The sequence below is a fragment of the Anomalospiza imberbis genome, chromosome 34, assembly GCF_031753505.1.
Source record: "Anomalospiza imberbis isolate Cuckoo-Finch-1a 21T00152 chromosome 34, ASM3175350v1, whole genome shotgun sequence".
In the NCBI taxonomy this organism is placed as follows: domain Eukaryota; kingdom Metazoa; phylum Chordata; class Aves; order Passeriformes; family Viduidae; genus Anomalospiza; species Anomalospiza imberbis.
Genome location: NC_089714.1, coordinates 178,457 through 194,885, shown reverse-complemented (window position 1 = coordinate 194,885; position 16,429 = coordinate 178,457). Strand labels below are relative to the sequence as shown.

General features: G+C 54.7%; 1 protein-coding gene across 1 annotated transcript; it reads left to right on the top strand.

The window, feature by feature from the left end:
• Positions 1-9,197: 9,197 nt before the first annotated feature.
• LOC137464032 (olfactory receptor 14J1-like) lies at positions 9,198-9,683 on the top strand (the record flags this gene model as incomplete). The annotated part of the gene is made up of 1 exon (XM_068175363.1): positions 9,198-9,683. A coding segment is annotated over one exon (486 nt), but the record flags the coding sequence as incomplete, so codon positions are not given.
• Between the last annotated feature and the right edge of the window lie 6,746 nt (positions 9,684-16,429).

The window sequence follows — 16,429 nt, the reverse complement described above, 5'->3', positions numbered from 1 at the left end:
CCACCAGGATTAAGGGGAAGAAGTTGACAAAAACCAGAAAAGTTCTTAATTTGCAAGGAATTTATGCATCATGTATGAGATGTATGAATATGCAACAGGCTACTGCTTTTAAAGATTATTCCTTTGTTCACAAGGCATGCTTATTGGGCTTAAGTGCCCGAGAGCATCCGGACATCCGTAATTCTTTGCTTTTTATTGTCTTGTAATTGTCCTAACTCTAAATTTTCATTACTCTAATTGTATTACTATTTTTATAACCATTTTATTATTATTAAACTTTTAAAATTTTAAAAACCAAGTGATTGGCGTTTATAACAATCTACAATATGCTAAAAATTGTAAAACCTAAACTTCTCATCCATGTGACATACTAAACTACACTCTCCAATCCCTAAAATCCCTAAATGCCTGTTGCCCCCGGGGGATGCTATGTTGGTATTCTCCTTCCTCAGCCCCGGGGATGCTCCGCTGGTTGCCCTGGTCCTCCCAGTTCCATCGTCCTCGTTCCAGGGCGATGCCCCGCCGCTCTCGGTGCTCACTGTCCCATGGGATGCTCTGGCGGGGTCCTCCCCCCTCTCCCCAGGGCATTCCTCACCGCCGTCCGTTGCCAGAGGTGGCGCCGGGGCGCTCCCGGGGCTCTGACGCTGCCAACGCCGCCGCTCCCATCGCCGGGCCCGCACTGAGCCCTGTGTGCCAGCACACGCCTTTTATAGTCCGGGCAAGCCCCGCCCTCCCGCCGACAGCCAATGGGAGTGCAGTGATGTCATAGTGGTGAGGGGCTGAGTGTCAAGGCCGCTTGTGATGTCACAATGAAGGGGTGGGGCCAGAATGAGAGAGCGATCTGATTGGATGATGCAGAAGGCGTTCCTGCACTGATTGTTCCAGGCGCTGATTGGTTGGATTGACGCTGGGGGAGGGGCAAGGCGGGGAGTGGGCGTGGCTCACATGGGAGAGTCCCAGCCCCATTCTGGGGATCCCAGGCCCATAGGGAGGGGTCTCTGGGGGTCCCTGTCCCATTTCTGGGGGTTGTAGGTTCATGGAGATGGGTCTGTGGTGGTTCCAGTCCCACGGGGATGGGTCTCTGGGGGTACCAGCACCATTCTGGGGGGTTTTAGGGTAATGGGGAGGTTTCTCTGGAGGTCCTAGCCCCATTTCTGGGGTGGCCAGTCCATAGGGAGGGGTCTTCTGGGGGTCCCTAGACTATGGGGAAGGGTCTGTGTGCTCCCAGTCCCACTTTTGAGGGGGAACTTTATGATTCGTGTGGGTGGCGAGCGACTCGTGGGGACAGCAAAGATCAGCCACAGAATTTAATAAGATTTTTTGCCAATTTTGCTTAGGAAAACACCTTACCTTTGGAGGATGCTCCGGTGGGGGTCCGTGCTCCTCCCGCCTGATCCCGGCACTGTCTTCGTCGTTGCCCTGGGGGGATGCTCTGCTGGTGTCCTCCCTCCTCACCCCGGGGCATTCCCCGCCGCTGGCCGCCGTCCATGGCCGGAGGTGGCTCCAGGGCGCTCCAAGGTGCTGAGGATGTCAGCAGCTCCCACTGAGGCCATCCCTTCCCAGAGACCGTGGGGGAATGGGCAGACAAGGAGAGCATCCCTGGGGCTGGGGCAGCAGAACTCAGAGGCACCAGCGGCTCCAGCTGGGAAATGGAGTGTGGAATGTGGCTGTGAAAGCCCTGCCTGGGCTGTGCCAAGCAGGACACACAAGCCCTGACCCCCATCCCCCAAACAACTCTCTCAAGGAGACATTTAAAAGGAATTATAATTGTTTGTGTCCTCTGAGTTGGATGAACAGGAGAAATTCCAAGAAGAGATTCTCAGGAGCTCAAAAGAACAAAACAGCATTTTTGGGGAACTTTAGAAACTCAGACAAACTTTGGTAAAAGGTTTAGCATGACATTCAATCAAGAAAAACACTTCCCAAAGCATTACCTTGGCCCATTCAACTTCACAGACTATTAGCTCATTCAATTTTAAGTTAATCAACATTTGCACGAGAACAGAAATAGAAGAAATAGACACAGAAAGAGAGAAAGACAAAAAATATACAGAGAAGCACACACAGAGCTACCAACTCCTGGATTCCAGCGGGGTTCAGATAGAAATTCCAAGAGGAGGTAGGGTCAAGATGTGTGCTTGCCTTGTGCTCAGCCTTAAACACCCCTTGGTGTTCCTGGGCCCTTCCCCCAGGTGGGACTTGGGGTCATTTGGTCACTCAGGAGCTGGGCTGGGGGCTCCAGAGGTGGCTGTGGAGCATTGCCTGTGCTGTGCCAGGGACTGGCAGACACTGCTGGGCTGGGATAGAGGCTCTGGGGGGATTGGGGTTCCAGGGCAGGGCAGGGCTGGGGTTCCAGGGCAGGGCAAGGCTGGACCTGCCCCTTCCTCCCCACACATGAAATGTTTCCAGCCAACAATCTCCTCCAGTCTGTCACAACAGGCAGTGTTGGAGGTGAAATCCCAGTTCTGGCCAAGGGCACCTGGACAAGAAGGACATTTCTTTTCCATAGCAATGAAAGCCCCAATTCCCAGTTCATTTCTGGTTTGATTGCCTGGATTCTGTTTGGTTTTGTTGTAGCTTTGTTTCCTTGGTGTGCCTGCAGTGTCCAGTCAGGAGCAGAGTGACTCTTGCCAAGGAACTTTTGGTGCTGTCACTTAATATTAAATCTGGTTTTTGCTGATCCCTTGCTGGGGATTTTTTCAGCGCTCTCAAGCCCTCGTTGGTAACAGGGTGAAGGAGCCCTGGCCCAGGCTCTGGCCCTGGGGGACACGGGGACGCTGCCAGGGGGTCCCTGTCTCCCTGTCCCACTCCCCCACTGCCCCAGTCCCTGTCCCTGTGTCAGGCTCTGGGGTCGATCTCGTGGAACATCCTCTGGGGGAGGCTGCGGCGCCGGGGGCGGGGGGACCCGGGGGGACAGGGGACCCCGCTGTGCACGAGCAGCGTTGGACTTCTCTGGGGGAACTGGGAGGGGGGGCTGGGGTGGAGTGACCTCCCCAGTGACCTCACACAGCCCCTGTGATGTCACACAGCCCCTGTGATGTCACACACACACCCCTGTGATGTCACACAGCCCCTGTGATGTCACACATCCCCTGTGATGTCACAGAGCCAACTCTGAGATGTCACCCTGTGATGTCATACAGCTGCTCTGTGATGTCACAGAAGACTGTGAGATGTCACAATGTCACCCTGCAATGTCACTATTTGTTCTTTGGCGTCACAGCCTGCTCTATGACATTACACAGCTGCCCGGTGATGTCACAACCCGCTCTCTGTCGTCACAGAGCCACCCTCTATGATGGCAGGATCTGCTCTATTACCTTATACCCTTCTCTATGATGTCACAGCTGGCCCTGGGATGTCACAACCCCCTCAGTGATGCCACAAAACCCTCCCTGTGATGTCATGCTGCCACTCTGTAATGTCACAGCACACACTTTGACCTCACTGCCTGCTCTATGATGTCATACAGCCATGCCATGATGTCACAGCCTGCTCTGTGATGTCACACAGTCCCCTCTGGCATGCCATAGCTGCTTGATGACCTCACACAACACGCTCTGTGATGTCACAGCCCAGTCTGTGACCTCACACAACCCACTCTGTGCTGTCACACAGCCCCTCTCTGACATCACAGCTGCTCTGTGCCTCCGTGACACAGCCACAGAGGTGCTGCTGTGACACAGCCCCCTCTGGGACACCCCACAGCCCCTGCCAGTGCTGAGCCCCTGTGAGCTCTGTCTGTGCCCTGCTCGTGTCCCTGGGGTGCCCTGGCAGTGCCCCAGCCCTGCTGGGCTGTGCACAGGAGCTGCTCCTGGCCAGAGCTGTCTCTCTGCAGCGCTGCCCTTGCCAGGAGCTGCCTCTGGGCCAGGAGCCCAGCCCAGCTCAGCAGCACAGACACAGCACCAGGACTTTAATGACCTCTGGGGCTTTGGTGCTGTTTGCATCAGACCCAGTCCCTTGAAGTGTGCTCAAAGAACTTCTCAAGAACTCAAAAAGTCGGATTCAAATTCCAAATTTCTTTAACTGTTAATGGGTTCCACTCAAGGACACAATTCATATCAAAGTGTCCCCAGGCCCCAGGCAGAGCAGAGAACTGGAGGCACTGATGACAGGTGGGGACAAACAAGGCAAAGGTGTCTCTGGCGCTGAGCAAACCTGGATGTGTTTCAGGAAAGCAAAGGGCCAAGGCTGAGCCCCAGCCCCTGGCAAGGCAGATCCTGTCCCTCCCTCCTTGCTCAGGGCTCTTCCCGGGATGGGCACTGCCATGTGGGGATGTGCCATGCCAAGGGCAGGACCATGGGGCGGCCCCTGCCAGGCTGCTGAGCGGGGACAAGGAGGCCATGAGGCCCCAGGGCTGCAAGGGTCACTTGTCCCCTCGTGGCCTCAGGCCCAGGGCCAGCAGCCATGGCCAAAGGGCTGCACAGGTTGGCTCTGTCAGGGCCTTGCAGCTGCTGCACATCCCTGTGCCCTCTGCAGCCCAGGCTGTCCTGCGGTGTCCCTGCCCTGGCCTCTGTCCCTGCAGGCTGTCGTCATCCCCCGGCTGCCCCACCTCGCTGGCCCCTTCCTTTGCTGACAGCTCTGCCTCCTGCCTGCCCCTGCCTGGCCACACAAAGCCTTGGGCTGCTCCAGGCTCCTTCTGGGGACGTGTTGCACCACAGCCCTGACCTGAGGGAAATTCCTCTCCTCTTGTGTCCAGTCTAGGTGGGATGGCCCTGGCAGAAAGGTCTCCTTGGATTCCAGCAGATCCAGGCTCTGACCGAGGCTCTGTTCCTCTCTCTTCCAGCCCTTCAAGCCCTGAGTGAAAACAACAGCCCCTCCTGTAGAAGCACATTTGTTCAGGTGATGTTGGAGGGAAGAGCTGCAGAACTACTTTCATCTGCTGGTTCAGAAGAACCAGTGTCTCTTTAAGACCTGCAGATCCCTTGGAAGGTGAGACCACCTGGAGACCAGAGGAGACCAGCTGGAGCTCCAGGCACAGCTGATGACTGGCACAGCTGAGCCTGTGGGAAGCTCCCATAGCTCCTGCCTTCTCCCTCCCTGTTGACAGCTCCCTCCCTGCAGCCCTCAGACCCTGCCCATCCCCTTTCTTCCCTCACAGCTCATCCCTTTGCTTCGCCTTCCATTAATGAACACTTTGGCTTCTTCGCTTTACCTGCATCTCTGTGGAGCTGAAGCGATGCAAATCCGGGGCCCTGGGACACACAGGCCCCTGCTGCCGTTCTCTTCCACGCCGTGTTTTGTGCACACACTCAGAGGAACGAGGGCAGATCAGGCTGGGAAGGACCCTGTGCTGAAGGTCCAGTTCCACAACACTGTGGAGTTACAGATCTTGCTGAGCACCCTGGAGCCCCTGGATTTTGGAAGAGCCAAGCTGAGGATGCTCTGAACCCAGCTGTGAGGGATTCCATGGCAAGCATGCACGGAGGGCAAAGGAGCTTGGAATGCTGCAAGTTTTCAAGAATACCTTCCTGAAAGCACAGCAGTGCTCCATCCCTGCACAGGATCAGGAAGAGGGCAGAACCAGAGACCATCTGGGCTTAACAGAGAGCTTTGGTGTGCCCAAGAGCAGCTGAAGCAGCAGCACGGTGCCCGAGACTCAGACATGTGACTGTGCCAGTGCCCGGAGCGCTGTCAGGCAGTGCTGGGATCCCGGGTGTGGTTCTGGTCCCCACAACCGAGGAATGGCAGCCCCAGCCTCAGACCCAGTCAGAAAGCCAACCAAGGGAGACCAGAGGGAGGGCACCCTTCCAGTTTCTCTTGGGCATGGCCGCAAAACAACCCCTGCTGCTTCTTCCTCCCCCTGTGTTGGGCTGTGCTGGTGGCAGAGCCAGCCAGGTTGTTCTCTGCGTTCCAAAGCCTGTTGAGACCAGGCATGAAAAGTGCTGCATGCACAGTGGAGAGTCCTGGAAGGTGCTGGCAAGAGCGTCCTGCGGGAACAGGGCTCTGGGCTCTGGGCTCTGGCTGGAACAGCCTGGTTTTGCTGCAGTGACCACAGGCAGGAGTTGAGGCAGGTGAAGAGGCAGCGGGCAGCCCGTGTTTGTAGAAGGCCTGGGGCTGCCCCTCTGAACCTCCACCTGGAAACACACTTGGGAGAATATGAGCTACAGCCGGAGTGCCTGTCCTGAAAGGACCTGAAGTCATTCAGCCTTGCCAGCTTTTCTTGAGAGTGTGTTGGTGTTCCCCAGGACAGCTACACATTTGGGGAAATGCCTTTGGAGGAAAGGGGCTTGCTTCTCAAGGAAAGTGCTTCCCAGGGAGCTCCCAGTAATGTAGGTGCAAGTGTCCCCCTTTGGCTCTCTGTGGTCCTTTCACTGCCTGAGGCCCGTTGCACTTGGCAGAGGGGCAGGGCAAGGGAGAAGGCTGTGAAGAGCAGGTTTGGCATCCGCCTGGACCTGCAGAGACCAACCCAAGCACCTGCAGCAGGGTGTGTTCCCCCCTTTGGACAGAGGCGTGAGCAGGAGCGTCTCTGTCCAGCCGTGAGCCCCAGAGCTCTCTCTGAGAGCTGTGAATTAAAAGGCCTTTACACACACACTTTTCACCTCTTCCCTGTCTGCTGTGTTTCAACTCTTGGCAATGTGCATGTGGCTCTTGCTTGGTGGAAGCTGCTGTGGCCCAGGGCCAGCACAGAGCTGGGCTGGGTGGGCCAGGCAGCGTGGAGAGTCTTGGCTGATCTTGGTGTGTCCCTGGCCTCAGAAAAGGATGGGAAGGTTTGCCTCCCAAGGCATCCTGCTCATTGGCTCTCCCTGTGCACCCTGGAGAGAACAAGGTAGGCATTTCTGACAGCTGGGCATCAGCAGGCCTTAACATGGGGCTGTGTTGTGGAGCGAGCCCAGCTGAGATACCCTGAGAGGAGCCCAGTGCTCCTTGCTCCCCTGTGCTGACACGTGAGTGTTTTTCTGGTTTCGGGATGGCCCTGGCTGTGTGAGGGGTGCTACGTGGACACGAGACAGCCGGTCCTGTCCCGCTGGGTCCCAGCAGTGCCTCACAGTAGTCCTGCATCCACGTCAGGATGCCGGCCAAGAGAGGTCCTGGAAGCTGAGGCAGCTGATTTTAAGCTTGTGCAGGTGCCTATAGGCCAAGGCCAACGGTGTTCCCTCAGGATACAGCAGTCCTGAGCGGTCTCCCTCATTCAAACAAATCAGCAGACAAATGCATTGTCAGCCAAAAGCCCTTTTATTGACCTGGCAGGTGGGGGAGGGTCTGCACCCACTGAAATGTTTCTCCACCATGTATAAATTTCAGTGGGTTGATGTAGGAGTTGTATCAAAATCACCATCCATCTTTACACTGCTGAGGTGATTCCATAGGCAGGCGGTTGGAAATGCATTGTGTCAGATTCCCATACTTGAAGCTGATGTCCAGGCCCTGGCCAGGAGCGGTCTCGATGCCCCAAAGCAGCACAAAGTCTTCCTCAGGGCTTCCCTGCACAGGGCTGATTCCACACTTGCCCTTAGTTCTTCTGGTAGACTGTGTCTAAAGCTTTTTGTCAGGTCACTCTCATCTCAAGTTAGGCCTGCCAGGTTTTTGTTATGCTAACTGGTGCTAAGTACTTAGGCATGTCTGTGCTAATTACTTGTTTACTCATGTGAATTGCTTGTGCTTACTTATGTCAAACCAAGGCCTTGTTCCATCCCCAAAGGTGCCTGAGGCCACCCGCTCCTTGTGGCACCAGTTGCTTTCCTGTGGAATGTTCTCCCTCCCCGAGGGTAAAGAGGGAGCTGCAGAAAGAGCTTGCCAGGCTGCTCTCCATCCTTTCCCAGCACTCCTGGTGAAGTGGAGAAGTCCGAGCTGAGCGCAAAGGTGCAAATGGAACAGCCGTGCACAGGAAGGCTCGGTGGGAAGGATGATCCAGGATCCATAGGCTTGGCAGCCTGAGCGTGCTCCAGGGGAAGGCCTTGGAGCAGATCCTCCTGAGTGCCATCCCACGGCACCTGCAGGGAACCAGGGCGTCTGCTGGAGGGTGGGAAAGCTGGGACAGGGCAGCAGGCTGGGCTCCACTGGGATCAGCAGCAGCTGGAAATATCTCTGAGCATCTCCGTTTTCTGCTGCTGCTCAGAAGAAACAATGAAGTGTGTCGAGAAGTTCTGGCTTCTCTTTCTCCTGGTGGATTTTTTCATTTGATTTGACACTCCAGAGGCAATTTCTGTGATGGCCTCTGTCAGTTGATTCTATTTCAGCAGCAGCAGCAGCAGCAGCAGCAGCAGCAACAGGGCTGTGTTTGAGCATTGCAAATGTGGCCTGTGTGGCTTTAATTCTCCGTGACTTAGTGCTCAGGGACTTGAGAGCATTTCAAGATCTGCTAATCATGATGCCTGTGACAAAAAGTCTGAGTTTCCTGTGACAAAAGCACTCTGGGTAGCACTGACGAAAAAAGCAGAGAGCCAGACCAATCCTTGGTATCCCTCCATTTCCAGCTGCACAGGGAAAGGTAGAAGAATTTAGAGATGCTGACAATGAAAATGAAGTCTTCAAAAAGGCCACTGTATTGTTCAAGCACGTTGGAAGTGGGATCACCCTGAAACAGAGGAAGATGAAATGAGCAAAGGACTCCTATGTGGGACCAGCAGGTCTGACTGCACTGGGGCACATGGAGCCCTGTTTTCCCTAAGGGCTCCCCAGTGTTCAGGCTGAGAGCAGTGTCGAAGATGAGGCAGCAGCACAAACCTGACCTCAGCGAAAAAAGGCTGAGCAAAGTTCAGCCAACAAGGAGAAGTATTTTTGGGGGGATTCCTAATAAAAAAGCATAGGAATGACACACTGAAATCTTTCCCGTCTTGTCAATATCTTTTTCAGTAGTCCATGATTCCCAGAGTGAAGAAATGTCCAACAGCAGTTCCATCAGCCACTTCCTCCTGCTGGCACTGGCAGACACGCGGCAGCTGCAGCTCCTGCACTTCTGCCTCTTCCTGGGCATCTCCCTGGCTGCCCTCCTGGGCAACGGCCTCATCATCAGCGCCGTAGCCTGCGGCCACCACCTGCACACGCCCATGTTCTTCTTCCTGCTCAACCTGGCCCTCAGCGACCTGGGCTCCATCTGCACCACTGTCCCCAAAGCCATGCACAATTCCCTCTGGGACACCAGCACCATCTCCTACACAGGATGTGCTGCACAGCTCTTTTTTTTTGACTTCTTCATCTCAGCAGAGTATTCCCTCCTGACCATCATGTGCTACGACCGCTACGTGTCCATCTGCAAACCCCTGCACTACGGGACCCTCCTGGGCAGCAGAGCTTGTGCCCACATGGCAGCAGCTGCCTGGGCCAGTGCCTTTCTCAATGCTCTGCTGCACACGGCCAATACATTTTCCCTGTCCCTGTGCCATGGCAATGCCCTGGGCCAGTTCTTCTGTGAAATCCCACAGATCCTCAAGCTCTCCATCTCCAAATCCTATCTCAGGGAACTTGGGCTTATTGCTGTTAGTGCCTGTTTGGCATTTGGCTGTTTTGTGTTCATTGTTTTCTCCTATGTTCAGATCTTCAGGGCTGTGCTGAGGATCCCCTCTGAGCAGGGACGGCACAAAGCCTTTTCCACCTGCCTCCCTCACCTGGCCGTGGTCTCTCTGTTCCTCAGCAGTGCAGCATTTGCCAATCTCAAGCCCCCCTCCATCTCATCCCCATCCCTGGATCTGGCCCTGTCAGTTCTGTACTCGGTGGTGCCTCCAGCCCTGAACCCCCTCATCTACAGCCTGAGGAACCAGGAGCTCAAGGCTGCAGTGTGGACACTGATGACTGGATGGTTTCAGGAACATTAAACTCCTGGCCAATTTCTCCAAAACACTTCTAATAAATGTCATCTTTGATACTTATTGTTGTTTTGCTTTTGGAGATTCTTTTTCTTTGTTTTGTTTTTTAAATATTTTCCACAAGGAAATGCCATTGTTTGTGCCATTTCTCACTTTGTTTCTCTCCACCTTTCCCTGTGGCCACAGACTGTGTCAATGAGGGGCTGCGCTCTTGGTGGCTTTAAAGGAACTCAAGGATCTCCCAGCAAAGTTTTCTGCAGAGATGCCCTTTTGTTGCCTTCTCTGGGGCTGCAGCAGCAATGTCTGTGTGCAGAGCTGGGGGCAGATCAGTGCTGGCATAGCAGCTCTGGTCCTGCTGGCTACACCGTTCCCTGCAGGTCCCTTTCTGCCTGGCTGCTGTCCCCAGCCTGTTGTGCTGCAGGGGTTGTTGTGGCCAAAGTGCAGGACCCGGCATTTGGACTTGCTAAACCTTACCTTGTTGGATCTGGCCTCTGGATCCAGCCTTCCAGGTCCCTCTGCCGAGCCCTCCTACCCTCCAGCAGAGCAACAATCACATCCAGCTTGGAGTCATCTGCAAAGATGTCCTTGGTTTCAAGCAGCCCCTCAGTGTCACAATGTCTCTTTGGTTACACCAGGCCCGGCACTGTCACACTGGTCTCCTTGGTTCCATGAGACCATGCAGGGTAACAATGGACTCCTTGGTTCCATGGGGCCCCAAAGTGTGACAATGGACTCCTTGGTTCCATGGGGCTTCACAGTGTCACAATGTTCTCCTTGGTGCCGCAGTTTCACAGTGGCCCCTTGGTTCCATGGGGCCCCAGGGTGTCACAAAGGCCCCATGGTTACATGAGGTCTCACACTGTCACAATGCTCTCTGTGGTTCCACAAGTCCCCTCAGTGTCACAATGGACTCCTTGTTTCCACGAGGCCACACAGTGTCACAACAGCCTTCCAGATTCCTTGAGGCCCCAGAGTGTCACAGTGGCCCCTAGGTTCCACAAGGTCCTGCAGTGTCACAATGTCCCCTTGGTTCCATGAGGCCCCGCAGTGTCAGAACGGCCCCTTGGTTCCACTGGGCCCTGGACTCTCCCAATGCTCTCCTTGGTTTTGCAGTGTCAAAATGGTGAAACCCCTCGGTTCCAGGAGGCCCCGCAGTGTCACAATGGCCTCTGTGGTTCCACGAGGACCCAGTGTCACGGGGCACTCCCTGGTTCCATTTGGCCCCAGAGCACCACAATGGAGCCCTGGTTCTAGGGGGCTGCACAGTGTCACCATGGTCCTCTTAGTTCCACGAGGCCCTGCAGTGTCACAATGGCCCCAGAGTGTCCCAATCATCACAGAATGACAGAATCAAATAGGCTGGAAAAGACCTTTGGGATCAAGTCCAACCAATGCCCTAAAACTGCCTTTTCACCCAGACCATGCCACTAAGTGCCACTGGAGAGGGACAGTGACTCCGCCACCTCCCCCCTGGCCTGCCCATTCCAATGCCCACTCACCCTTTCTGTGAAGAACTTCCTCCTGTTGTCCAGCCTAAACCTCCCCTGGTGCAGCTCAAGGCTGTGTCTTCTTGTCCTGCCCTCCGGCAGATCCACACTCACACCAGCTTGGTGTCATCTGCACATTTGGTGATGGTGGGCTCGATCCCCTCACCCAGATCATCAGTGAAGATGTTAAACAGGACTGGGCCCAACACAGATCCCTGGGGGACAGCACCAGGGACTGGACACCAGCTGGATGCAGCACCATCCCCACCGCTCTCTGGGCCCAGCCTCCAGCCTGCTCTTCAATCTCCCAGTGAGGAGGGAACCTGCCCAAGCCGTGGGCTGCAGGTTTTCCAGGGAATGTTGTCAGAGACAGTGCCAAAGGCTTTGCTGAAGTCCAGACGGACACATCCACAGCCTTTCCACATCCACAGGTGGGTCACCTGGTTATAAAAGGAGAACAGGTTGCTCAGGCGGGACCTGCCCCTCTTAAAACCACGCTGGCTGGTTCTGACCCCTCGGCCATCCTGTGGGTGCCCTGTGATGGCACTCAGGGTGATCTGTTCCAGAACCTTGCCAGGCACCGAGGTCAGGCTGACAGGCCTGGAGTTCCCCAGATCCTCCTCCCAGCCCTTCTTGGGGATGGGCTCACACTGGCACCTCCAGGGCTCTGGGACCTCCCTGCTGAGCCAGGACTGATGGTAAATGATGGAGAGCAGCTTGGGGAGCTCATCCACCAGCTCCCTCATCCCTCTAGGATGGATCCCATCTGATCCCATACACCTGTGAGCATCTGAGTGGCTCAGCAGGTCCCCAGCTGCTTCCTCCTGGATTCCAGGGGCCTGTTCTACTCCCTGTGCCCATCTACCAGCCCAGGAGAACTCTTGTCCTGAGGACAACCTGTCCATATATTGAAAATTGGTGCAAACAAGGTGTTAAGTAGCTTGCCCTTTTCCTTATCTTTAGTTCCTGTATGCTCCACTGCATCCAAAGAGTAGAGGTTCTCCTTCCCACTCCATTTGCTATAAATGTTTTTATAAAAACATGTTTTATTCTTTTTATAGAAGCTGCCAGGTTGAGTTCTAATTGAGCTTTCACTTCTCAGCTTCTCTTTCTGAATGACCTAAGAACATCTTTAAACACTGTCTGAGTTGCCACTTCTTTTTTCCCCTGAGTTCCCACAAAAGCTCCACGGGCAGCCAGGGCAGTCATTTTCCTCACCAGCGCATCTTTGGCCACACTGGGACAGGCTGCTCCTTCCCCCTTAAGATTACTTTCTTGAAATGTGTCCATCCTCCCTGGACCCCTTTCTTTTAATGTTTTCCATTAAAAATCAGTACCTGATTCGGTACTCCCCAAATCAGCATCCTAAATAGGCCAAAGTCTGCCCTTCCTAATTCCAGTGTGGAAGTTTTGTTGCTGCCCCTCCTTCTTTCACAGATCATTGAAAACTTGATTATTTCATGGTCACTGTGCCCCAGGCAGCCTCCAACCCCCACATCTGCCACCAGCCCTTCTCTGTTTGTGAGCAGCAGGAGACAGAGCTTTCCTTGGGAGTGGAGTGTTACCAAAAATTCGGTAAAACAGAAAACTCCTTCACACCAATGCAGCATTAAGAAGCAGCATTCTTTATTCAGCCGGGTGCACGGGGGATAGCTCCTCCCAAAGCCGAGCATGCTGAGTGCAGGAAAGTTTCTGTTCATATTCTGTATTTTGCACACATGTTCATTGATTGTCCTGGACTAAACACACATCTGATAATAATTTCCCCAGAATCACAGAATCATTAACATATTTCCCCTCCCCTTTACCCATGCTCTCTTCTGTCCTGGGGGTCTCTCTGGTGGTCCCTGGTGGTCGTGGACCCCAATGTTCCAGGGGGCCTGGCTGAGCTGGCAGGACACTGAGGCTGGTGAACTTCCAGTTCCCCTTCCGACACAATGGGCATTGTGTGGTTTCCATAGGCCTGGGGTTTTGGAGAACAAGCTCCAGGTGTCAGCTCACCTGGTGGAGACAATTTATCATCTGGTAACATGAGGTCACAGAGTGGGCTATGACATCACATGAGTGATCTATGACAGAATGGTCCATGACATCATAGAGTGGTTTATATGAGGTCATCAAGAAGCTATGACATCATAGGTCATCTCTGTGACATTGCAGAGCAGGCTGTGACATCACAGAGGGGCTGTGTGACATCCCAGGAGGGCTGTGTGAGGTCACTGGGTTGGTCACTCCACCCCAGCTCCCCCTCACAGTTTCTCCCAACAAGTCCAATGCTGTTCATGCCCAGCGGGGTCCCTGTCCCCCGGTATCCCCCCGGACCACCTGGAGCCACAGCCTCCACCAAAGGATGTTCCACAGGATCCACCCCAGAGCCTGACATGGGGAAAAGGGGCCAGGGCTGTGTGACCAGGACATCAAGGACGTGGATTATCCAGGTCCCTGTGGCCTGGGTTGGGTTCCCCAGGGCAGGAAAGATGTCTGGCAGCTGGAGCAGGGTTAGGGAAGGGCCTCCAAGGTGGGGCTGGAGCCCTTGGGCTGTGAGCAGAGGCTGAGGGAGCTGGGCTTGTCCAGCCTGGAGCAGGGAAGGCTGAGGGGCTCCTCATCCCAGCCTGGCAGTGCCAGCGAGGAGGGGATGGAGAACACAGAGCCAGGCTCTTCACCGGGGGGCCTGGTGGGAGACAGAAGCCAATGGGTGGAAGGGGCAAGAGGGGAGATCAGCCAGGCCAGGAGGAGATGAAATGAGTCAGGCTGGTTTCAGCATTTCCTCAACACCAAAAGCAGCCTGACCTCCCTTCTCCATCCACCACTGACAGCTTTGCAAATCAGGAATTGTTTGAGCTGTTTTGCCTCCAATCCAGGACGAGCATCCTGATACAAGAACTTAATTGTGTTTATTTCTACCACAGAACCACCTTTGTCTAAAATCAATTCTAGTATGAAAATCACTTGTGGATGCTGGACTCATCAGACACTGCTGGGACATTGCACATAGCTCAGGGAAGAGTGTGATTGTTATTAAATTGTGTTCTGTTCAACCATTGTCTGTTGGCCATGAAGAGAAACTTTCTGTGCCTCTGAGTCTCACCAGTTCCTGACCCCCAAAGGACACAAACCTGATGAGTTGTGGTTCCCACTCCAGCGGTGGCACTTGGACCTCCCTCCATCCCCAGAGCAGAGCTCCCTTGTCCCAGAAAGTCCCTGGCAATGCAGGGATGAAGGAAACAGGACAGGCTGTGGGGATCAGGGGCAGGGCACGGCCAGGGATTTGGGGTGGTTGTGAGCCCAGGGCAGGACCCGGCCCTTGGCCTTGGTGAACCTCATCCAATTGTCCTGGGCCCATGGCTCCAGCCTGTCCAGATCCCTCTGCAGAGCTTCCTGCCCTCCAGCACAGCCACACTCCCACCCAGCTTGGGCTCACCTGGGAACTGCCTGAGGGTGCCCTCGATGGCCTCATCCAGATCAGCAATCAAGAGATTTCACTGACCTGGCCCCAGTCCTGAGCCCTGGGGACACCCCTGGGTGTGACTCCATTCCTCAGCTGCTCTGAGTGCCAGGGCTTGGATGAGGGGAATGGTGGGGAGGGGTAGGGACAAAGTGTTATTGATTGTCAGCCATGAAGGGTCTTGATTTACACATCTATTCAGACTGCATTAGGAGGTGCTGGGGGTCAATATCAATTGGACATTGCTGATATAAATCCACAAACAGGAAAAACAGGAAAAGAAAACAGGACAAAACAGTTCTCTCTGCATAGTTTTCAAAACAGTATATTCACTTTAAATACACTTCTGAAATCTGTCTAATTAACCTCAGAAGGATTGAAAACTTCAATTATTCCTAGTGGCATTTTTTGTTTGGGAGTTTTAGTTAAATAGTTATGAGCCTTTTTCACTGAGTTCCTGTACTGAAGAGCTCAACAAAGAAGAGGCCTGTGGAGTAATAAAATTCATCAGCAGCCTCCAAGTGGCTGAGGATCCATCCCCATCAGAGCAGCAATGACCAGCAATGGGCACAGCTTTGTGGCTGCCCCAGCTCTGGGATGGGCCCTGGGCCTGGAGCAGGAGCAGCTCTGGAGGGCCCCAAGGCCGGGCTCTTGTGCTGGCCTGGGCAGATGGGATGGCAGCAGGGGCTGCAGAGCTCTCAGCACCTCAGCCCCAGGGGAGCAGGGCACCCAGGGAGCCTCCTTTGGCCTTGGCCAAGCCCCTTCCCCCATGGCTGGGGCTGAGTCCTGGCTGAGCTGCAGCTGCTGCTGTGCCCTGGCCAGGGGCTGAGGCCGTGGGGCCAGTGGCCAGAGCAGCCTGGGCTGAGCAGAGCTGTGGGGCCAGAGCCGGCTGGGCTGTGCTGGGGAGAGGCCCTTGGTGCTGCACAGAGCTCAGGGCAGCTGGCAGAGCTTGCAGGGAGCTGGGCTGGGCTCAGAGAGCCTGGCACAGAAACCATCAGTGTCCATCCCAGCCTGGCTGAGCGTGCAGGGCAGGACTCAGCCCAGGCCTTGTGGGGCAGGGCCAGCGCCTGTGCAAGGCATGGAAAACAGGCAAGTGCCCGAGAGAGGAGGCTGCTCTGTGCCCTTGGGGGCATGGACACAGCAGGAACACTCAGGAGCCCAAAGAGCCTCCATGGCTGTGCTGGAGACCAAGGCTGGAGCAGGGAAATGCAGGGCTGCTGCGCCATGGGGAGGGCATTGAATTCCAGCACACACCTCAGCTCTCTGATGGTCCCGGCACCATGCTGGGCCCTGTTTCAGGCTAGAGCAGAGCAGATGTTGATGGCACAGGAGCCCTGCGGGGCTGGCAGGGACCTGCAGCTTGCAAGGTGCTCTGCTCTCCCTCAGCTCCTCTCTGAGAGATCCAATCCCAGCTCGGCACCTCAGGGCACAAGTGGCACTGCCTGGTCATGGGCACACAGCTGATGTCTGCCTGGAAAGGGGCACAGGTTTTAGTACTTGTACATTTCATATTATACAAGCACGTTTTTAGTATCTGCGTCACTTCAGTACTTTTAAGAAACAGCAATTTTCTGAAGTACTGATGGCAGAAGGAGAAGAAATACTGATCTTCCCATCTCCTTGAGTCACCAATATTCTGTTTATTCTTTCCTCTCCCTCTTCCTTCAGGTGTTTCCAGTTCTCCTGTTGAAATGGCCATGTCTAAGGACATCTCTGCACTAGACCAGGTGGATCTATGTACTTCCCGTTGC